At 37.5% G+C, this 22,939-nt stretch overlaps 4 protein-coding genes across 4 annotated transcripts; 2 read left to right on the top strand and 2 right to left on the bottom strand.

Moving 5' to 3' along the window:
- Positions 1–57: 57 nt before the first annotated feature.
- Positions 58–3,924, bottom strand: LOC148087749 (uncharacterized). The gene is made up of 2 exons (XM_087790334.1): positions 3,788–3,924; positions 58–2,462 (listed from the first exon to the last, which is right to left on the bottom strand). The coding sequence occupies exons 1-2, from the start codon at positions 3,819–3,821 to the stop codon at positions 364–366; spliced, it is 2,133 nt and encodes a 710-aa protein (XP_087646460.1). The 5' UTR covers positions 3,822–3,924; the 3' UTR covers positions 58–363.
- Positions 3,925–4,944: 1,020 nt separating this feature from the next.
- LOC148087746 (uncharacterized) lies at positions 4,945–21,745 on the bottom strand. The gene is made up of 5 exons (XM_087799358.1): positions 21,514–21,745; positions 18,881–19,913; positions 10,632–10,669; positions 10,199–10,362; positions 4,945–6,661 (listed from the first exon to the last, which is right to left on the bottom strand). The coding sequence occupies exons 1-5, from the start codon at positions 21,743–21,745 to the stop codon at positions 5,663–5,665; spliced, it is 2,466 nt and encodes an 821-aa protein (XP_087655484.1). The 3' UTR covers positions 4,945–5,662.
- On the top strand, positions 11,353–13,964 carry LOC148087748 (uncharacterized). The gene is made up of 2 exons (XM_087790370.1): positions 11,353–11,493; positions 12,123–13,964. The coding sequence occupies exons 1-2, from the start codon at positions 11,430–11,432 to the stop codon at positions 13,331–13,333; spliced, it is 1,275 nt and encodes a 424-aa protein (XP_087646496.1). The 5' UTR covers positions 11,353–11,429; the 3' UTR covers positions 13,334–13,964.
- LOC148087747 (uncharacterized) lies at positions 14,852–17,451 on the top strand. The gene is made up of 2 exons (XM_087790679.1): positions 14,852–14,994; positions 15,850–17,451. Exons 1-2 carry the CDS (start codon positions 14,934–14,936, stop codon positions 16,761–16,763), a joined length of 975 nt encoding a protein of 324 aa, XP_087646805.1. The 5' UTR covers positions 14,852–14,933; the 3' UTR covers positions 16,764–17,451.
- Positions 21,746–22,939: the final 1,194 nt, after the last annotated feature.

The raw sequence follows: 22,939 nt of genomic DNA, 5'->3' as shown, positions 1-22,939 counted from the left end.
TCAGGCAGATGCTTATCAGTCCTTATTACGTTTTGGAGCTCTGAAGACTGAATTTTAAAGCCTTTTATATTGCTGTTCTTAGGTAAAGTAATCAGTGGTGCCTTTTAGCTGAAATTGTCTGAATTTTAAATTCTTGTTTAATATTTCCTTTTTATTCCACGAAGGAGAAGGAAGAGGTCTTAATACAAGACAGAAGCAGTTTGCCTTGATCAAAATAGATAGAGAACCCATCACAAATACAATTTCATAGTTAAGCTGGATACGGACCCATGCTTCTTGACTTTGTGATGTCTCCTGGGAGGAACGTCTTTCTGACTTAAGATGTTATACCTTACTTCTGAGATAAAGAGCAATTTGATTAGTTTAATTACTAGTGTGCATTTGTATGTGTCTCTTAAGGCTCCCTTTAACCGTAAAACCTTTACTACACTGACTACCTATGAAAGGTTTCTCGCCAGAGTGTGTTTTTAGATGGTCTTTCAGATAATCACTCCTTCTAAAACTTTTTTCACACTCGGAGCAGGAGAAAGGTTTCTCTCCAGTGTGAATTCTTGCATGTTTCTTCAGATTCCCTATCTCTGTAAAACTTGAACCACACTGGGTGCAGGAGAAAGGTTTCTCTCCAGTGTGAATTCTTGCATGTTTCTTCAGACTCCCTTTCTCGGTAAAACATGTACCACACTGAGGACAGATGAACATTTTTTCTCCAGTGTGAATTATCATGTGTCTCCTCAGGCTTTCACTCTTTGAAAAGCATTTCCTACACTGAGAGCAAATGAAAGGTTTTTCTTGACTGTGAATTTTCATATGCTGTTTCAGATTATGGCTCCTTGTAAAGCATCTATCACACTGAGAGCAGCTGAAAGGTTTTTCTCCAGTGTGAATTTTCATGTGCTCTCTTAGATTATCATTCCTTGAAAAACACTCACCACATTGACAACACATGAAAGGTTTTCCTATTATGTGAATTTGCATGTGCTCTTTAAGGTCATCGCTACTCAAAAAGCATTTATCACACTGAGAGCAGTTAACAGATTTTTCGTCCGTGTGCATTTTCATGTGTTCTTTTAATTTATGGCTCCTTGTAAAACATTTAATGCACTGAGAACATGTGAAGGGTTTATCTCCTGTGTGAATTCTTGTGTGTACCTGTAGTTTCAATTTATCTGAAAAACATTTACCACACTGAGAGCAGATAAATGTTTTTTCTCCAATATGAACTATCATATGTTTTTTTAGATTACCTTTGTGCGTAAAAGTTTTACCACAATGAGAGCAGATGTAAGGTTTTTCTCCACTGTGAATTTTCATGTGTATCTTCAAGGTCCCTTCCTTTGGAAAACCCTTACCACACTGTGGACAGATGAAAGGTTTTTCTCCACTGTGACTTCTCATGTGATCCTGAAGTCTCCATTTCTGTATAAAACACTTATCACACTGGGAACAAGTGAAAGGTTTCTCTCCAGTGTGAATTTGAATGTGTTTCTTCAAACTACCTTTTTCCGTAAAACCCTTGCCACACTGGGGGCAGATGAAAGGTTTCTCACCAGTGTGAATTTTCATGTGAGCCTTTAGTCTCCATTTCTCTACAAAACCTTTATCACACTGAGAGCAGATAAAGGGTTTTTCTCCAGTGTGAATTGTCATGTGGACCTTTAATTTATCACTCCTCGTAAAGCCTTCACCACACTGAGGGCAGGTAAAAGGTTTCTCTCCTGTGTGAATTCTCATGTGTTCGTTCAGGTTTCCCTTCTGTCCAAAACCTTTACCACACTGAGGGCAGATAAAAGGTTTCTCTCCGGTGTGAATAATCATGTGTGCCTTAAGGCTCCCTCTCTCTGTGAAACAGTTACCACAGAGAGAGCAACTGAAGCTTTTTTCTCCAGTGTGAGTTTTCATATGTTTCTTCAGTAAACATTTCTTTATAAAAGACTTTTTACACTGAGGGCAGCTCATAGGTTTTTCTCCAGTATACACCTTTGTACTGCAGAATTCCATGTGGTGGGACTGTCCATCCTTTGAAGAACATTTTATCCCACATCCAGAGCAGATCGATGATAGACAATCGCGTTTCCTTTCAGTCACAAGAATGTTTGAACTGTCTACCGAGTTGATATCTGGCTGTGGGTGGGTTTGGGATACAAAGAAGATCGACCTCTGATGGACATCTGGGATGAGCATATTCAGATAAAAAGGCGCTTCTGAATCTCCATGGCGATCACCGTTGTCTTCTGTTTTCATGTGTTGATTCAAGCTCGGAAGCTCCTCCTCCTCATCTTCTTCTTCCGACTTTACAGCGAGAGGCATAATTAAGAGCTCGGAGACATCTTCTATTCCTTCCTTTTTTACATCGTCTTCTTCTTTAAAGAGAGGATATTCTTGTTCCTCCGGACTCCAACTGGAGCTGCACTCCTGCTGCTCAGTGAAAACATCTTCTTCCTTCACCAGTGGCTGCTGGAAACCTACAGGGACAAAAATACACTCGAGTCACTGAACAACCAGTTCAATTTAGTTGACATTAAAAATGTATAACAACAACAACATTTTAAATATCTGCTAAATGTTTATTAAAAAACAAACAATCAGAATGTATTCATACATACATTACTGCACCTGAAGGAGTAATAATTCAGAATTTTATATATTTTCAGTAATAAACAACACAAGCTGGACTACTTTGGGAAGTGTTTAAAAAATACTCCAAATATTGTTGATGACTTTCTAGTTAATGTTTACCACATTAACTACAAATGTTTAACATATTCTTTATAATGTAGAAATGTATATTTCTTTTTTTCATATATATATATATATATATATGTATATTTTTCGTTATTTATTTATTACAATACTTTAATATACATATTTAATGGGATTGTAATTTAACTCAACACCTTTCAAAAGTCTTGGAAAATGGCTGATTCAAGACAGATTTGAAAACATCATCTTGTGTCTTGTGGTCAAATAGAACTGATACAGCTCTGCATTGGCAAGCACCTGTGCACACGTCCTGCCTACAACATCACCATGACAACACATACCATATACAAACATGTTCTTTGAAATTCAGATTTCTTGTATAACTAAGACAGTTTACTTACATTACATTAAAATCATATTTTCTATACCATTCTGGTACAATGTGATTTTCAAAAGAAAAGAATATAAAAAAAACGAAAAAAGTTCAAATTTCAAATTCAAGTTTTGTGTCAAATATAAAAAAAACTCTGGTTTGAGTTCTTATGTGTGTAATAAACATTCCGTTACTAAAGGCAAATCTAATATAGTTTACACTTTCAGGTTTGTTAAACGTATATTTCAGGTTGGTTGTTATATCAACATAGTAAATCATTGTGAATAAAGGTTTAATGGAGATATTACTGATATTTGTAGTGGGATACAAACGTTAGCAGATCAAATGCAGCACATTAAAAAAAATCCAATCGAAAACCACAAACGGAAGTAAAGTATTCTGGAACTGATTCAGATTCAATGTCAGTTGTTTCAATGAGTCTTGTGACATTATTGACACACAAAACAGTGGAGACATGTGATGCAACTTGAGACGATATTTAGAAACGGTAGAATTCAGAATTTTCACTTGTGAATACAAAACAATAATTTCATTAACAAAAACGTTTCAGTCAGACGTCATAATAATGTTTAAATGAACTGAACAAGTCTGGAGGAAAGACTTCAATGGCTGAACATTTTCCCCAAGACTCGATTTTGGTGATGAATTTGGAACTGTGTTACACGTGAGCTTCAATCTGTGGGTTTGTTTTACCTTCTGTCTTCACAAACATGTTCCGAGGATCCATCAGGAGAGTACCCGGAGAACCAACTCTTCTTTTGAAGAGGCTGCTGATAAATTCGCAGATCCTAGATTCACACAAACATCCTCAGATGTGCTTCTGTCCAGGAACCCGCAGCGGAAACAGTTCTTCATCGTGGATATACAATATCCGGTCAAACAGCGACCCCTTTGTCCGGAGCGAGTATCACCCTTAAAATAAAATGAATTGACTTTTGGAGGTCTGCTGAGTCTTGCACAAGAGCACGACTAAAGTTATTGTGATATAAAATAAACCGACTCAGGGTACATCTAGAGCTCTTCTGGCGTGTCATCGTAATATATACATACACAGAGGTCATCATCTGGGAGATTTTACATAACCAACATTTGTTTAATTCAAAGGTAAAATCGTTTATCGTATTTATTTATTGAGGACGAAATGATTGGAGTCCAGGACTAGAAGAAGAGCAGGGAACATCATTATAGACTCCACTCACCCTGGATTTAACTTATTCTAACCACTCCCATCAGACAGGCTCCACAGAGCCCCGTGGACTAAAACAAAAAAAGTTTATTCTTCACTGCCATCAAGCAGATGCATTCCCAACCGTGTCACTTACATTGATCTTATCTTCACTTTCATTCTATCTTGCACTGGCTGTGTTGCTTTTGTATATTATTATATTTATATTCCTATCTTTTTTCTATTGTATCTACTGTGTGCATGCATATCCCAAAAGAGGCAGCAACAACAAGAGAAAAATTCAATTTATATTTTAAATTGGCTCCTGAAAAAAGTTTATTAGCTCCTGACTAGGTCAGTCAATGTCCATTTTTTCATATTTGTGTCCATGAAAAGCCTAAACCTTTTGTAGTAACCAGAAATGATTTTAGCGGGCAAGAGCCGCTATACACATGGATGAAAAAGAAAACGTTGTTTTTTTAGGAACTAACTTCCTGTTAGGAATCTCATTAGAGAATGAATATATAACTTAACTATACAATTAAAATCAGATCATGGAGTACACTGGGGGTGAATGGAAAGCTTTTTCAAATGATGTCCCCATTGTGTGATTGAGTTGGACAGACATGATTTAGAGTACTGGAGCATGTACACACAAAAACACTCAACAGTCATGTACACTAACTATGTTGAACTGCATTAATGCAGCAAGAAATATCATTTTATTTAGTTTGTTTCTATTTATGTGGCATGCAAGATTTGGATTCTAGAATGTGATTTAGAAAAAAAAAGACAAAACAAACAATGTATCACAGAAATACACATCTGTTTGGATGCTCATCAGGCATTGTTGGTTAATTTAGGCGTCGAATTTCTGTTTTTTGTTGTCGGAAAAAATTCAAACAAAATTAAAAAAACTCGTATCAAATTATCAGCTGAGTGAACTATCCAAACTCATGAGTTTTTCGCAAACTCTCCTGCATGCTAAACAAACTCACAAGTGTGTTCAGATTTGTTGTTTCTCTTGATCAGGCACATTCCAGTTGCTTCCTGTGGTGACAATGGCTTAAGTTATGAGAATGTTCCAGTTATTAGTGTTCATAAAAGCATTCGATTGAAAACATTTTAAACAATGATATTTTCACATTGATCTGAATCAGAAATAAAAGTGAATCAAGTCTTAAACTTCAGTCCTGAGATCTCCTATGATATATTACAGAGTAATAATACAACCTCCTCCACGATCCATGAAGCTAGAAAGAGCAGATTTGTTTTCCAACATAAGGAAAATGGTTGTACTGTGGATGGATAAGCAGCTAGTATAACACATAGGTTGACTTTCCCATCACTGTCTCACCGAGTACATATTTCAAGATGCTAAAACTTACTTTTGAAACAAAGAATTAGGTATTTGATGGCGAGACAACCTCATGAACAGTCATGTGTTTCTTCAGTGCATATCTCTTTGCAAAACATTTACCACACTCAGAGCAGGTTAAAGGTTTTTCTCCTGTGTGGTTTCTCATATGTTCCCTTAAATTATTTCTTTGCGTAAACCGTTTTTCACAGTACGGGCAGGTGAACGCTTTTTCTCCAGTGTGAACTCTCATGTGTTTCTTCAGAATTTCTTTCCGTGTATAACCTTTGCCACACTGAGAGCAGGTAAAAGGTTTTTCTCCACTGTGAATTCTCACGTGTTCTATCAGAGTGCTCTTCTGAGAGAAACATTTACCACACTGGGAGCAGTTGAAAGGTTTTTCTCCAGTGTGGATTCTCATGTGTGCCATCAGGTTCCCCTTCTGTGTGAAACATTTACCACATTGGGGGCAGATGAAAGGTTTCGCTCCAGTATGAATAATCATATGAGCTTTCAGGGCATCTTTCTTTGCAAAACACTTGGTACACTGATGGCAGCTAAAAGATTTTTCTTCATTGCGGATTCTCTTGCAGGCCTTCAGATGCTTTCTCCTTTCCAAACATTTTCCATAAACAGAACAAGTCAAGTTTCCACAGCAGGATGTTTTGCGTTTATAATTTCTCCCACGTCCAGAACGGAGTGATCTCTGACCAGCATTCTCCACAGACTTTGAAGCTGATCGAGTGTTGCTGGTTTCTCTCCAGTCTTCACTGTCATCGGTGTCAGACTCAGAGGAGAGGGAACTCTCAGAGCTGGTGGCTTCATCAGATTCCGTTTCAACATGTTCAGTCAAGCTACTGGTTGGAGACTCGTCCTCATCTTCTTCAATCTTTACATCAACAGAGGCAAAAGAGGGTTTGGTCGAAACCTCTTTCTCTTCTGGTTCTTCTTTAATGAGATGATGTTCTTGTTTCTCATTACTCAGGCTGGAGCTGCACTCCTGCTGCTCAGAAGTACCTTCTTCTTCCTTCACCAGCGGTTGCTGAACATCTGCAGACACACAAACACTTGAATCGGTGAACAACTCTGCTGCTTATGACCAAGAGTTAAATAAAGCAGTTTTCACTATAAGATCATACCAGACATTAAAACATTTTTTATTGTGTGAAAGGTTTTGGTGCCTGAGGTGTAAAGCTTATGTAACTGGCTGACAAAGTTACGTCGCGTGATTATAGCATAACTAATGATCATTAAAATAATTGTCTTCACTGAGAATAACCAAGCATCAACTTCCTGTTTCCCTGCAGCAGTTCCCTGTTCCAGGGCAGTTGAGCCACGTCAAAGTCTTAACTAGATTTACATTAATACACAGTGGTTCCTTTGATCACAGCATCAGGTTGGAACTGACATTGTGAAGCAACTTCACAAGAAAATTGATATAGAGCCTGGATGATCAGGCCGATCATTTAAATGTATTTTTGTGCATGCATTTTCCTTGTTTCATCCGTTAATGTTCATGTGTTTTGTGCCAGTCTTGCCTTTTTCTTTGCTAGTTTGAAACTTACTCTGTGTTTTTGCATTTATAGTTACTAATTGTCCTTTGTGTTGTGTTGTTCAGTCAAATTAAATGAGTTAATGCCATCCTAAAGACAACATATACTTAGTAGCTGTCCGTATCTGAGCCTTGTTGTGAGAAACAAATACTAAAATATATATATAATTTCAAACCACATTGTATTCATTTTGTGAAATGTCCTGCTTATAATAAAATACACTTATAAGGATGTTGTCAAAAAAGTTGCATTAGTTAGAGTTGACCCAGTTACACTACTCTTTCTGGGCGCAGTTTTAGTGTATCTGCCAATCAAATGAGGTCTGAATCGGCAGATCTGTTGTGTGGAGTCCCTCAAGGTTCTGTTCTGGGTCCTTTATTGTTTTTGCTGTACTTGATTCCCCTTGGTAAAATCATTCAGAGATTTCCAGATGTTTCTTATCACATTTTTGCTGATGACATCCAGCTCTACTGCTCTTTTGACCCAACTGAGCCCCAAAGGCTGAACAGCTTAGTCAATTGTTTGCTAGAAATCAAACAATGGCTGAGTGAAAACACTTTACAGCTTAATGTGGACAAAACTGAAACTCTGGTGATTGCTCCTGATGATACGATTCCAGGGTTGAGTCAGTACTTGGGTGACTTAGGTCAGTCTGTCAAACTGAGCCTGAGAAACCTGGGTGTTGTATTTGATAAAGACATGTCTCTTGTTCAACACTGTAGAAAACTGACCAGAAACTGTTTCATTCAACTGAGAAAAATCTCTAAACTTAGGAAAATGCTGTCACAACATGATCTGGAGCTTGTAATCCATGCGTTTGTTTCTTCTCGTCTGGACTATTGTAACAGTTTGTTTTCATGTCTTAACAAGAAGGAGCTGTCTCGCCTGCAGTTGATTCAGAACTCTGCAGCGAGAATTCTGACCCGCTCTAGTAGAAGAACTCACATTTCTCCGGTCCTTAAAACACTTCACTGGCTTCCAGTTTCTTTCAGGATCAACTTTAAAATTCTGGTTCTTACTTTCAGAGCTATTCATGGTCAGGCTCCTCCTTACATCACTGATCTGATCCAGCCTTACACCCCAGCTCGGGCTCTGAGGTCTGTGGATCAGAATCTACTTATGGTTCCACGCACACGGCTCAGGACCAGAGGAGAGAAATCTTTTCAGGCTGTTGCTCCTAAGCTTTGGAACAATCTTCCTCTCTCTTTGCGCTTGATGGAGTCTACTGACTCCTTTAAGAAACATCTTAAGACGTTTCTATTTGTGCAGGCTTTTCCTTGAATTTCTCGAACTCCTGTGTTGTTCTCGGTGTTGTCTTGATCTTTGAAGTATGTACTGTTTTGAGTATTGTTTTGATTGTTAAAGTGCTTTGTGACCCTGGTCTCGAAAAGCGCTATATAAATATATATTACTTACTTACTTACTTACTTACTAACATCAACATATAATTTGATTTATCGTTAGACTTTTTGTTTTAACTCGAGAAACTATTTTGCCATTTTCTCCATGGCAACTTAAACACACACACACAACTAAATATTGTCGCTCCCGCTACAACAGTGCAAAAATGAATCTGTCAGTTCACTAAACGAAGGCTCCGTTCTGACGTCACCGGTTCGATTCCTTGTTTCTGATAAGTGGGACATATCTGAGCTGAAGTAAAGCATTTTTTGGTAGAGTTTTATAAACCGTATCGATGATATACATATACAGTTAACGTTTTCTGTGGCTTTAAGGTTGTAGTTCAAACCTTCCCCAGTGACAAAGAGGTGTCCTAACACACTATTTACAATCTTATCAGACGTAAATCGAATCTTACTGGGACATTGGGGGGTTATCCGTGATCTTAAATGTCGGTTGTGTTGTATTAAAAGTTATTCGAACAACCTAAAGCCATTAGCCGCAGCGTCAGTCTAACTTGAGTTTATTTTAGTTTTTTTTTACCTTCTTTCTTCACAAACATGTCGTTCAAGAGATGCAGTCTGAGAGTACCCGGAGAAGACTCTCTCCCCTGTCGATGGATCACTGCGAGGATTCACAAAAAAAACCTCCACCTCCGATTATCTGTTGTGGAACCATTAGCGGAAACTGATCTTCTTTGTTGCTTCTGTAGGTTTGCGGCTAATGTCTGGTTCAAGACCGCTACCTGCTGTTGAGTGTGTGTCACTGCATTTAAAAGCACAACACCAGCTACTATTCTTTTACAGTCGAATTAAATAAAAAATAAGATTTGGCTAATTTCGTATCCCTCTTTGCATGTAAAGATATTTTCAAATTGCCGTTTCTCCTGAGCATTTTCTGCATTCAGTTCAACATGTCTGTAGACATTTAAAATGAATTTCACGTCACTTATTTCTTTCCTCTCTCAGTCGTGTCACAGACACAATAGAAGGTTGGTTCCTCTCTGGGCTTACATTGGTGGGTGTCGGTCTGAGAAACTACGAGCAATCATGGAGATTTATTGTCAGTATATACAGGGTGTCCATAAATAATGTTTACACTCTTTGAATAGTTATAACTTATTCAATTTATGTATTTTGAATTGTGTAAAAGGTTGAGACAAAGAATACACATTTTAAGAATTTGAGAGTAGAATATACAAAAAACATATAAAATGAACTTTTATAAGATAGAAGCTACTTGGGCCGATGGCAGAATGTTCATATCATGATGAGTTCACATCAAGCGCTCAAACTGGTTTCTGTTCTGTTCAATACACTTTTCATATCTTGGAGAAATGAACCGACAAACGTACCAGCAACATTTACTCTGGTGTTTAAGCACATTCTTATTCAATTTCTGCTCTCATTTCAGCAATTGTTTCAGGTTTCTTACAGAAAGAAATCCAAAAATAATCCTGTTTTCACCTGAAATTTGGCGAACTGATTTTCTCTTGAGAATTCTGGACATTATCGATAACATCTTTCTCTCTTGTTGTTGATCTCTTGTTGTTGAATTATTAAATGCGTCATCAGATCGTGCCTCTCACTAAAGCACTTTCCACATTCTGAACACTCGAAGGGTTTTACCCCAATGTGAATTCTCATGTGTCTCTTCAGATGCTCTCTCTGAGTAAAATTGCACTCGGAACAGCAGAAAGGCTTCTCTCCCGTGTGACTTCTCATGTGGGTCTTCATGTATTCTTTTCGATTGAAACACTTGCCACAAAGAGTGCAAGAGAACGGTCTCTCTCCTGTGAAAGGTTTTCCACAAACAAGTGTCAGTGCAGTGTCATGTTTTTCTTAAGATACTTACTTGTCAATTTAAAAAGACGTTCCACAGTGTGAGCCGGAGAGTGTTTCTCCTGTGTGAGCACTCATATGACACTTAATTTGGTTACCCCACCGAAAACGTTTGCCACACACTGTATGGTTTTTCACCCAAGTGTATTCTCATGTGTTTCTTAAGATGTTTTCGCTGACCGTATGATTTTTTACTTTCCGGGGCAGCTAATAGGTTTACCTGTAATGTGAATTCTCATGTGGAATTTAAATTGTACCCTGTTTGAAAAACACTTCCCACACTCTGAGCACAAGAACTCATCTCCACTGCAGAGCTATTCATGGTCAGACTCCTCCTTACATCAGTGATCTGATCCAGCCTTTCACCCCAGCTTTGGCTCTGAGGTCTGTGGATCAGAATCTGCTGATGGTTCCTCGGACACGGTTCAGGACCAGAGGAGAGAAATCCTTTCAGGCTGTTGCTCCTAAGCTTTGGAACGATCTTCCTCTCTCTCTGTGTTTGATGATCTACTGACTCCTTCAAGAAACATCTTAATACATTTTTATTTGTGCAGGCTTTTCCTTGATTTTCTGAGACTTCCGTGGTTGTCTTATGTGTCTTAATCTTTTGAAGTATATATTTTATTTGGTATTGTTTTGATCGTTTATGCGCTTTGTGACCCTGGTCTGGAAGAGCACTCATATAAATATCATATAAATTACTTACTTTCAGGTTCCGCCTGCTGGAATGTATCGTTCCAGTGTTTTCTTTCCCTTTGTTCCCGATGAATCTCTCTTGTCTCCCTTTCTTCTCCAATTTCTTTCAAACATATTTAAATAAAAAACACATTTTCAATGAACGCAGAAGTCTATTTGACAAACAGCGGAACTCTCGCCTCCATTTGTCGGAACCAAACAATGTGACACCAGCGGAAGTAAACAGTCAAATCCGCTTCGTAGAATCCACGATTCGTTCCAAATATTACCAGTGCTGTTTCCAGATAAGAATATTAGACATGGATTGGTAAACCAAATTACGATGGACACGCAGCACGAAGTTCTGGCTGTGTTTCGGGAAACCGCGGACCAGGCGGTCAAAAAAGGTTCGTCAAGTTACACCCATAGACTCTCAAACAGACCTTTTTAACGACGGAGAGAATCCGACCAACTATTTTGTGTTCAGTTAATTATTTTCGTTCTTTAACCCGTTTGGTTAAGTTTCCGAATTAGACACTTTACTTTGACTTCGAGCTAAACTAGCTTTGTGAGTCTGATAATGTTGTTTTTGGCAACACAAAATGTAAGTTTCTTCATCTTGTAAACGTATTCCTAACCCTTATTTTGTGAGACTCAGTACCATTTCATTGTGCTTAAATGTTTCTGTAACATAACGGTGGGAGCATCAACAGAATAAGAGCTTCTTTCTAAACACTGTCACATTTGACTGTGATTGTTGAATGTCTGTGGTTTGTCTTTTCAGTTTAAAGGATTCACTTTTATGAAATCTTTATGTAAATTGAAAAATAAAATAATATAGGAAAATGTCTTTATCAGCTTAAACGTCTTTCTTGTCTCAGGTTAAAGTCGTTACATTTATTAGAAGGTGTGATATTAATAAAGTTGTGAGCTATGTTGTGAATTTTTATTCGATTTTTATGTTTATTAATGAAAACAGACATACATTTAAATATTTATTTAAATAACCATGACAGTGATAGGGATGTCTTTACAGAATGGAGCTGCAGTCTTGACCAGGAGGAACCAGAAGCTACCCATGTAAAAGAGGAAGAGGAGGAGGGAGATGTCACCAACATTAACATTGTGGTATTGAAGAGTGAAGATGTAAAGGAGGAAGATCAGCCCCCACTGCTCGATCATGGGGACGAGGAGCCGAGAACCATCTGCTGCACTGAGAACATGAAAATTGAAGCTGATGGCAAAGGCAGTGAAGAACCAGAACACGCCAGCTGTTTTGATCCAGAACCAAAATGTGACCAGGATAGGTTGTCGCCCTCTGAATCTGAAACTGAAGACAGCGAGGACAGGAGGGAAAAAGGGGAAAGTCAAGCAGACTCTGAGAAGAAAGAGACTCAGAAATCACTGGTCTGTTTGGTGTGTGGTAAAACATGTTTCTCTAAAACTGGACTGAGTTTGCACAAAAAAACATGCAAAGGCGGGAAATCTTTCTCCTGTTTGGTGTGTGAAAAAAGCTTCACTAGTAGAGGATGTCTCAAGACACATGCAAGGATTCACACTGGGGAAAGACCGTTCTCCTGCTCACACTGTGGGAAATCCTTCAATCGGAGTGGACATCTGATGAAGCACATGAGAATTCACATCGGAATTAAACCTTTTGACTGCACAGAATGTGGAAAGTGTTTTCTTGAGAGGCACGATCTAATAGCGCATATGAGAATTCATACTGGAGAGAAACCGTTCAGTTGTCCAGAATGTGGTAAATGTTATAAACGTAAATTCCAAGTGACAATCCACCTGAAAAGTCACACAGGCGAAAAACCATATGACTGTTCAGTTTGTGGGAAGTGTTTTAATCGGAGAGGACATCTGACAGATCACATGAAGAGTCACACAGGAGAGAAACCATTTTTCTGTACAGAATGTGGGAAATGTTTTCAAATGAAAAATCACCTGAAGGCCCATATGAGGATTCACACCGGAGAAAAACCATTTATCTGTTCACAATGTGGGAAAGGTTTTAAACAGTCAGAGCATCTTAAAGCTCACATGAGAAGTCACACAGGAGAGAAACCGTTTAGTTGTTTAGAATGCACAAGATCTTTCAGTCAGAGTCAACATCTAAAGACTCACATGAGGACCCACACAGGACAAAAACAGTTCAGCTGCTCAATCTGTGGGAAATGTTTCACAAAGAAGGCTTATCTGGAGGCTCACTCAGCTCGGCACACAGGAGAAGATCAGTAGCCTTTTTCTTTGTGAAATATGTGGAAATCCTTGTTGACCCTTAGTTTCCTCCCTTGTGACCTTTTTAAGGACATAACATAGGTCCCATTTTCTTAGATTTTACTACTAGCTCACTTGGCATTTCAGATCGATTCAAAAATGGTTTTGGGGTTTCCGCCTTTGTCTGTTTTTTTTTTTAGCTCATCTGTTCTGCTCTGTATGAACTATTTGACCAACTGACTTAATGCACATTGTTTTCCCACTAGATGACATTTTGACATAGAAAGGAAAAGGATACCTTTAAATTCCAGATCATTTTCTAAGCATGAAATTTATGTAAAAAACTAAATACAAGTATCATGTATCTAGAAGATATTTGACCTCAATCAGCATTACGTTTTACTTCTTGGTTTGTCTTATCTAAACATACTTGGAATAAGTAATTTAATGTTTGCAACTTTTTAGTGCTTTTTAGGCAATTAATAGTGTATTATATTTTAATATAATCACAGATCAAATAATGTTGTTGTGAAAATATCATTGTCACTGGTCAAGACAAGAAAACCCCTTTCAATGTTTAAACACTGCTCTTTATTTTAACTTCTTCTTTGTGAGTTGCTGAACGGAACCACTGCGATCTAGTGATACCGAATTTAAGATGGTTTCACATTTAAAAAGTTTTTGTTAAAATCATCTCACAACAAATGTAATAAATAAAGGTGTATTTGATCATGTTTTTTGTGTCTTTAGTAGTAATGTGCACCAACATTCAAGCTCCCTCTTAGAATTTATGAAAAACCTTGGAATCCAAGGCAATCATTGATTTTTGAGAGGTTTTATGTTTTCAAAGGCTTGGAACAGACACAGGCCCACATGAATGTGTTTATCTGCCCCTCATAAGATAAACACATGTTTTGTTCTTCATGATTTTCTCTCTTCACTTTATTTCTTTCACATGATTTGTGCCTGCAAAGAGAGATATATTAAAGCTTCAATTTAATTTCAGTTATATCATGAAAAACAATATTTTGAAACTCACACAGTGTTTAAAAAATAAACAAAAAACAATTTATATACAAGATGTCTTTAAAACTGAAGAAACATTAGCAGAGGACGACACTAAGTAAAACAAATTCTCATTATTAATCTTTGGGGAAATTTCTCTGTTTTTATTTAAACTCTCCTAATATTCTCTCCTTCGATATGAAAACGATTTTTTTCTGGGATTAGTCTTGATTTACAACACGTTTCTATTACAAAGAAGCGAGAGGCGGAACTATCTTCACTGACGCGGTCAGAAGCTTAAAGTGTGACACAGGCAGAAGTAACACACAAAAGAATCTCATTCAGTTGAAGGTTCGGACGAAATTAAACGACACATAATCCTGATCAGGCAAAATGACACTTCGGCCGCGATGGAGAAACAATCGATTATTATTACTTAGAGTCACAAGAAAGCGGAACTATCATTCGCCGACGCGCCCGGAACCTCTACGTGTTACACCAGCGGAAGTTAACATTCCAGGGATCTTTGCTAAATTTGAGCTTCGGTTCCCAAATAAACAGACGTGTTTAGATCAGACTCTCGGGCGGTTCAGCTGTGAAAGAGAAACAACTAAAGATGGCTCGGCAGTACAGAGACGATGTGGACCTGGAAGCTGCGGTGCAGTCAGACCAGAGAGGTTCGTTCAAGTGAAACGAGCATAGATTTATAGTATTTTGGACACAATTTCGGACATTACGTTTTATTTTTATTATTATCATGATGTAAACACCCATAATGTCGATAATGTGTTTCCCCTCTAATTTAAGTATAATCCCGATATATAATATGCACAGTCACGACACAACTTTACTTGAATTTCATTTTACAATACAAAAACACAAGTTTACAAAATACAAGGGTCCTTGAAGGTCAAACAATCTTGTCACCATCTAGCCGATGTTGAAAAAGATTCCGTAATCTGGTTGGAAAAAGACATCATTGGATCTACAGATTTGACAGATTCTGATCATTGTTAATTATCATTTAATACACAATGATATTTCGAGACAGTCATTGCTGTGTATTTACACTACTTAACAATTACCTTATACTCAGACACTGTGGTAGTTGCTTGTAGATTTACACACTGATTTAAAACAATTATTGTAGCTTGTTTTGCTCGTACTAACAGCAAAAATAATTATTATGGATCACTATGAGGAAGACTTTTATTACATTTTCCAAACATCAATCTGAAGAACGCAGCCTGTCGATCTACAGACACAGGCCTCACTTCTTCTCTTCTTAAGAGGACAGACACTCACACAAATGACAACAAACACAGTTTAGTCAATTTAGATTTATTTTTTTCCAATAATACATTGTTATTTATAAATGCTGGTTAATCATATTTCAATAATTGAGAATAACTATTTGATTTGAACAACATGCTGGAAATATGTCAAATGTTTCACAAGTGATTTAATCATTTGTTTGTTTCCTCTTGTTTTTTGCCATGTTTATGATTATTTTTCTTTTTGTGGAACTGCAGACCTGAAACAGGAACAGACTCTTCGGTTCTCCTGCCCGGCCCATGAAGAACCAGAAACCCCATTCATTAAAGAGGAGGAGGAGGAGGAAGATGTCACAATGTTCAACATTGTGGTGGTGAAGTGTGAAGATGATGCAGATGAAGCACAGTCCTCACAGAGAGACGACGAGACCACCAGCACCTCAACTCAACACACGAAAACTGAAGACAACTGTGTAGAACCAGAACCAGGCGACTGTCTAAATCCAGATCTTCTCTGTGACTTCCGGAAGTCCCTCTCCTCGGAATCGGAAACGGACGACAGTGAAGACTGGAGGAACGCCAAGAACGCTCAGTCAGGTTCAAACTCTGACCAAAGAGTCGATCAGAAATCTCTAATTTGCTCAGGATGTGGCAAAGTTTGTTATTCCAAGTCTGGGCTGACGCAGCACCAAACCACATGCAGTGGGGGGTCGTTTACATGCTCGGTTTGTGGTAAATGTTTCACAAGACGAGCACAAATTAAGATTCACATGCGTAGTCACTCTGGAGAGAGACCTTTCGCCTGCTCAGAATGCGGGAAATGTTTTAGTCAGCAAAAACATTTGAGGGACCACATGAGAATACACACAGGGGAAAAACCCTTTTGCTGCGCAGAATGTGGTAAAGCATATCGATGTGGAAACCACTTGAAGTTTCATATGATGATACACTCGGGAGAAAAAACGACCTCCTGCCCAGTTTGTAGGAAATGTTTTACAGTAACGAGCTACCTAAAGAAACACATGAAAATACACACAGGAGAGAAACCTTTTGCTTGCTCGATTTGTGGAAAGTGTTTTACTTGGAGTGGACATCTGACAAGACACATGAGAGTCCATACTGGAGGAAACCCTTCACATGCTCTGAGTGAGGGAAACCTATCAGAAAGTTAACAAATCAACAGGTCAAGGTTATGGTTGAGACTGAGCTCAGCTGCTATTATTTTCGACTGTCTGATTCTTTTTTGTTGTATTGAAAGGCGAATTAAGAGACACTTGCTATCAATCGAAACAGATTTTTTTTTTAATTCTGTGACTAATCACAAATATAAAATGGTAATATTTGCTTGAACAGAAAACCATATTTTTTTTCAAACTTGATTTGTCTGTCACCCCTCAGAATCCACAGGTGGATAGTAAGTTAATTAGATGAGATGCTTTGTTACCGGATGAGTTGACCAGTAATGTTGATTCTCCACCGGTGGCATCTATGCTCATGTCTTCTGTCCATGCTTTGTGATATTTAAAAAAAATGACATTCCATTCTTTAGATTCTTTTGTTTGCGCCTCGTCTGTCCTTTTTTTTTGCTAAAGGAAAAAAAAGTTCTATGTGCTCTTTACGTTGGACTGAGCTGCTGCAACGTTTATAGTCATGTAAGGTGAAAAGTGATGTACTTTGTTGAAAGAAAAAATAAAATGAAAATACACAATTAATATAAGAAATAAACTGGATCTAGATGTTATATTGTTTGAATTCACATTAAACGAATATTCATCCATTCATCTGTTTAACTTATTTTTTTTCTAGATTGGGTCAGAATTGGATAGAATATTCAAGGAGAGTATTGACTCAAGTAAGGAAATTGACACGTCGGTCTATCACTAGCACTGTCCTGCACTCACAGTATGCTTGAAATCAAACACTAGTCAAGGACAAAATAGGTATCAGATTTTTTTCGGGGTCAAAAAAGTGGATGAACAGAGAGTAAAAATGGCAATCGTAGACCCTCTTCTTTTAAATATGATTTAAAAAGGGGTTGTGAATATTTTAACCATTGGGCTTGCAGAAATAAAAGAAGAAAACTAAACAAGAATTGTCAATTTTCTTTTTTTTTGTTCTAAATAAAAGCAGCTGTGGAGTCCTGATATCAGCGATTATCAAATTATTATCACCTTAAACTAAATCCACAAACTTCAAGAGACAGGCAAGAGAAAGCACCAAAGACTTTATTTTTAACCTTTAAACTGCAATAATAGGATACAAAAGCATTGATAGAAAATATGCAGAAGCTCACACATTAAGTGTTGTGTGTAGCAGAAACACCCACCATATAAAAATGAAAAAGATGATACAAATCAAGCACTTTCAAAACAATTGTTACATTTTTAGATTTAAAAACAATGGCTGCAGCCTCCCCCTGAGAGGAGAGGTGCATTAAATATGACAGAGTTTGAATTTATTGAGTATATAGTGTAAGCAGTAAACAGTTTTCACACACGCAGTGGAGATATCCAGTTATTGGTTCATGCCCAGACCTCAAACATCGAACCTTTTCAATCAGCAAAGTGATCGAGCAACAGGCGTTTGTTTGAATGGTTGACATACTGCAGGTTTTACACATGAATGTACCCGTAAATTGGGGTCTGTGGCACATGGTAGAAAAGAACAAAAACTATTATTACAAGGCACAGGACGCAAAATAGAAATTCTGCTTGATGGGCATTTGTTTTGTTTTTCTATTGTGATGGTAATTGTCAACGGTCAGTTGACTTGTCACTGGAGGCTAAACTAAAAACCAGCAGCTCTGTTAACAAAACTTCAAGAGCTCATTTGCCACAGTACATTGATAAAGGCCTAGAGAAAAAATGGCCTTGAAGATATTAAATCATTCGAAAATTGAAGGGCATTAAAATGCGTGATTGAGAAGCCGCTTGGCAAACCATGGAAACAAAATATATAGGATTATCAATGCAAATTTGTCTAATATGTTAATGATAGGAATGTGTCGCCCCCATTTTTTCATGCACCGAAGTGATCTGTCACATCAAGACACTAGAGACCACCATCTTAAGGCATTTTTCACTTCCCGTCCCCAAAACCCCAAAGGTCGTAGTACATGCTAGATTGATTAGATTTGGTAGGCTGATGACAATTAATAATATAATATAAATAAAGAAATAAATAGCTGTGATATATTCTTAAAAAAAGATCTGAGTAAAAAAGGAACGAATTTGAGAATATACATGTTTTTTCTTCTGTTCGTCTTCTTATGGTTTCTTTGATTAACTACAAATTCATCTGATGAACTTTCATGTGTGTGTTCAGACTACTTTTCTGCTTAAAACATTTACCACACACTAAACAACAGAAAGGTTTCTCTCCTGTGTGTGTTCTCATGTGGATGTTGAGGTTTCCGCTCTCACTAAAGCACTTTCCACACACCGAACAGCTGAACGGTTTCTCTCCAGTGTGTCTTCTCATGTGGGTCTTCAGGAGTGTTGCCTGATTAAAACATTTTCCACACACTGAGCAGCAAAAGGGCTTCTCCCCGGTGTGAATTCTCATGTGCATCTTAAGGTTGCCACTCTCACTAAAGCACTTTCCACATACCGTGCAGGAAAAGGGTTTCTCCCCAGTGTGTATTCTCATGTGAGTCTTTAGGTTTCCCTTTTGAGTAAAACATTTTCCACACACCGAGCAGCTAAATGGTTTCACCCCAGTGTGAATAGAAAGGTGTTTTAACAGAGTTCTTTTCTTGGTGAAACATTTAACACAGAATGAACAAGAAAATGTTTTTTCTCCGGTGCAGTTCTGTTTATGCCGGGTCAGTCCAGACCATGAGGAACAACTTCTGCCACATCCAGAGCAAGTCAGGGATTCATCTACGATTCTCCTCTGATTGACCTTTGGATTTTCCTCAAAGTTCGAACCGGTCTGCGTGATAGTAATTTCTCTCCAGTCTTCTCCTTCATCCGTGTCAGAATTTGATGAATGCGACCTCTGCTGGTCAGGTGGCAGAAGTGGAGCAAAGAAGTTAGCTGGTTCTCCATAGTCGCCTTCATCGGCTTCTGTTTTCATGTGTTCAGCGATGCTGCTTGTTGGAGGCTCCAACTCTCTCTTGTAAAGCTGTGAGGATTGAGCTTCATTGTCGTCATCTTCACTCTTCACATAAACCAGATTGAATGGCATCTTTGTGACCGTTTCCTTGTCCTTTAGAACTCCAGCAGGTGGAAGTTCTGTATCCTCCTGGTACAGACCAGAGCCGATCCACTGCTGCAGACCAGGTGGAGCGTCTTCATTACTAACCACTGACTGCTCGGAGCCTGCAGGGACATAGATTTATTTTAAGCTCAGTCTTTATCACAAGCCTTTTAAGATATTTTACAAGACGAGATACAACTTTCAAAGTTGTAACAGTCATCAGACATAACCAGAAGAAAGCTGGTAAACTGCTTCTTCCTGTTTCACTGTTTCAATAGTTGAAAACAAACTATGATTTTACCTCAAAGAAGGTTTGAAAGAAAAACTGTCTCATTAAAACATTGAATGTTAATTTTGTAATTGTTATATATGACAGTTAAGCTACAACCAAAAGCCATAAGCATTTCTCCTGAATTGATCATAGTTGCTAATCTTTTTTTTTTTATTCTGCTTTTATACCAGATGTAGATACATTTTCTAATACTTGTGTAGTCCTGTTTATGCTCACTGATCTCACTTCTTGAGTCAAGTTTTTAAAATACCATCACTAAGTTATTTAACTTCTGTTGAATTTAATCTGCTTTTATATGTTTGTTTTTGTCTGTGCTGTGACTTTAAAAATAAATTTTATTGGCTTTATATTTCTGTTTTGAGTTTTCTCTACATGTTCCATTATAGCTCCAGATATACTTGCGTACTTGTGTGCGCTTGGGTGACTGAATCAGCATATAAATCAACATTTCCAAAACGCTTGCTTTTTCAAGCCCCATGTCTTTCAGATGATTGTTCACTGTACGAAATATAATCATTGTGAGAAAAAAAAGAAAAAGGATTACACACATCCTTGCAGATAAAATGTTCATCTTTCATAATAATTAGGTCATATTTTTTTGATCTGTGAACAATAAGATGTGTTGACGATACTTTCGAATAAAACAAATAATTTACAATAGTAAGTGTTATACTATATATTCTCATCTTTTTCATATTTAGTGACAATGTGTACCAACTGGAGCAGTATTTTTTCTCTCAATTGATTCCAAACACACTTCTGTTCTTGATTCGACGCGAGACTCGCGTGATGAGACGAGAGTCTGCAGACATGTGTGGAACTGTAGGAAGAAAAGCAGAGGAAAACATTTGTTCTGCTTATCTGTTATAATTACAATTTATTCTTTTGTTTACTTGAAAAATAATGCATTTCCAGTTGTTGACATAATAAAAGTACTGAAATATTATGTTTCATTTGCTTTTTAAAAGCTGTATGGGCACAATGTATTTTATTATATTTAAATATAAAAAACAAACCTTAATAGTTGAGAAAAATCCTACTTTATTTGAATGTTCAGCAGGTTTTGAACTATAAGTGAAGTTTCATGTATTTACTGTGGAAATATGGATATATTGTCATCTAAGAACAGTGTATTTGTATCATTCAAAATATCACAATATATTTGAATTCATATTTAATAAAACCCTTACTAGTTGACAAAGATCTGACTTTATTTGAATGTTCAGAAGCTTTTGAACTGTAAGTTTCATGTGTTTTATTGTGGAAATATTCATCTATATTACAATATATTTTAAATCTCCTTAGCTCCTTATGGGACTGACGCATCGGTGTTTTCTCCAGCGTTAGTTTCGGTTCTTTCCATTCCTAGACTCCCAGAGCACACGACAGAAGACCACTCTCTTAGGTGGTACCGTGAAGGGGGTACGAACCTCTTTTCTGCTGAGGAACCTCGGGTTTCAGAAGCACATCCAGCAGTTTCCGCTGACGACCAACTTCTTCCTCTAACTCGGACACGGTTTGCTCGAATACTCCGAATATTTCTCGGGCAGCAACAGCCAAACGATCGTTGACGAACTGTCGGAGATTCTGGACTGAAGACATACTGCTGGCTTTGGAAACGACAGCGAAGGACACAGAAGCTTGTTGGTTTAGAGCAGCCATTTTCTCTGCTTTCACTGTGTTGCAGTCTTTGGGATCCGGTCGAATCACTAAATAGAACTTTCGTTCCGCGACTGATAAAAATATAAATGAATTGAATATACTGTATATTTAATTAAACAAATGTTATGTTTCTTTTTTTAATTATTTAGGCGAAATTGGAGCAAGTTAATGTTCTAAATATCTTTTGGACTCACAACACTACGGATGACGAATCAACCGCAGTGCATTGTGGGCTTAACGGCCAACTGAAAATCATAAGTCTGGTAAGTTTAAATAAAAAAAAAGGATGTGATGTTTCACAAGTATAATTTTGCTTTTAGCCAAACAAAGATAAAAAAAAAACCACATAATGTGTTTCTACATCAATGGGAGATTTACTTTGATATATTTTATTAACTTGGCTTAATTTTGGGCGTGTGTTTTTCAGGGAGACTAGCTAATTAAATAAATGAAGAACCAGGTCCAATCTTGGTACCAGCATATCTCGGACACACAGCAGAAAACAAACAAGTTCAACAGCAGAGAGTTTTAGATGCAGCAACAGCAGGTGATCTGCAGGGTCTAGACTCTAGAGCGACAAAACAAGTAACAAACACTATTTTATCACTCAATTTAGCTTATTTAATGTGAAATTGCTAGGTTTTTAGAAAGATTTAAAAACATTTTTGACGCTACTTATAGTTTATCTTAAATGCTAATAAAACATTGACGTGAACCTTTCATTAATTAATTGTTTATCTCCCTGTTAATGTCCTTGCAGACATCCAGCAGCTGGTGAAAGAAGAGATGCAGGAGTGAAGTTCCAGTCAGGCTCAGGAGAAACAAGAACCTCCACACATTAAGAACGAAGAGGAGGAAGAAGTCATTGCTTTTAATATTGTTGTAGTGAAAACTGAAGATGATGATGAAGAGAAACCTCAGTCTTCCGGTGGATTAATTCAACACATGAAAACAGAAGAAGACGTGTGGAGGACCAGAACGAGTCCACTACTTGTATACCAGAGCCCATTATTACGTAAAGTTTAAGATCAATTTAAGACGTACATAAATCAAAACATTAGTTGATTTAAGATGAATAAATGACATAAAAAGGCACATATCGGCAAACTAAAATGGCAGGAAATGGATGTTTCATGAATAAGTGTACTTGTATTGAAATATTCAGTGACTAAGGTGCAAGCAGACAGTATGATA

Source organism: Callionymus lyra, chromosome 1 (genome assembly GCF_982586985.1).
Source record: "Callionymus lyra chromosome 1, fCalLyr1.hap1.1, whole genome shotgun sequence".
NCBI classification, from domain to species: Eukaryota; Metazoa; Chordata; class Actinopteri; order Syngnathiformes; family Callionymidae; genus Callionymus; species Callionymus lyra.
This window is presented reverse-complemented; position numbering and strand designations above follow the sequence as displayed.

Bases quoted from the DNA above. Each gene is read 5' to 3' on its own strand.
- LOC148087749 (XM_087790334.1), bottom strand. From the start codon at position 3,821: ATGGATCCTCGGAACATGTTTGTGAAGACAGAAG. The intron at 2,463-3,787 runs GTAAAACAAACC...TTGTCCCTGTAG, and splicing joins CATGTTTGTGAAGACAGAAG to GTTTCCAGCAGCCACTGGTG.
- LOC148087748 (XM_087790370.1), top strand. From the start codon at position 11,430: ATGGACACGCAGCACGAAGTTCTGGCTGTGTTTCGGGAAACCGCGGAC. The intron at 11,494-12,122 runs GTTCGTCAAGTT...ATGTCTTTACAG, and splicing joins GGACCAGGCGGTCAAAAAAG to AATGGAGCTGCAGTCTTGAC.
- LOC148087747 (XM_087790679.1), top strand. From the start codon at position 14,934: ATGGCTCGGCAGTACAGAGACGATGTGGACCTGGAAGCTGCGGTGCAG. The intron at 14,995-15,849 runs GTTCGTTCAAGT...GTGGAACTGCAG, and splicing joins GGTGCAGTCAGACCAGAGAG to ACCTGAAACAGGAACAGACT.
- LOC148087746 (XM_087799358.1), bottom strand. From the start codon at position 21,745: ATGGCTGCTCTAAACCAACAAGCTTCTGTGTCCTTCGCTGTCGTTTCC. The intron at 19,914-21,513 runs GTTCGTACCCCC...ATGTCCCTGCAG, and splicing joins GGTTCCTCAGCAGAAAAGAG to GCTCCGAGCAGTCAGTGGTT. The intron at 10,670-18,880 runs GTAGTTAATCAA...TTTTTCAAACAG, and splicing joins AAAGTTCATCAGATGAATTT to GGTACAATTTAAATTCCACA.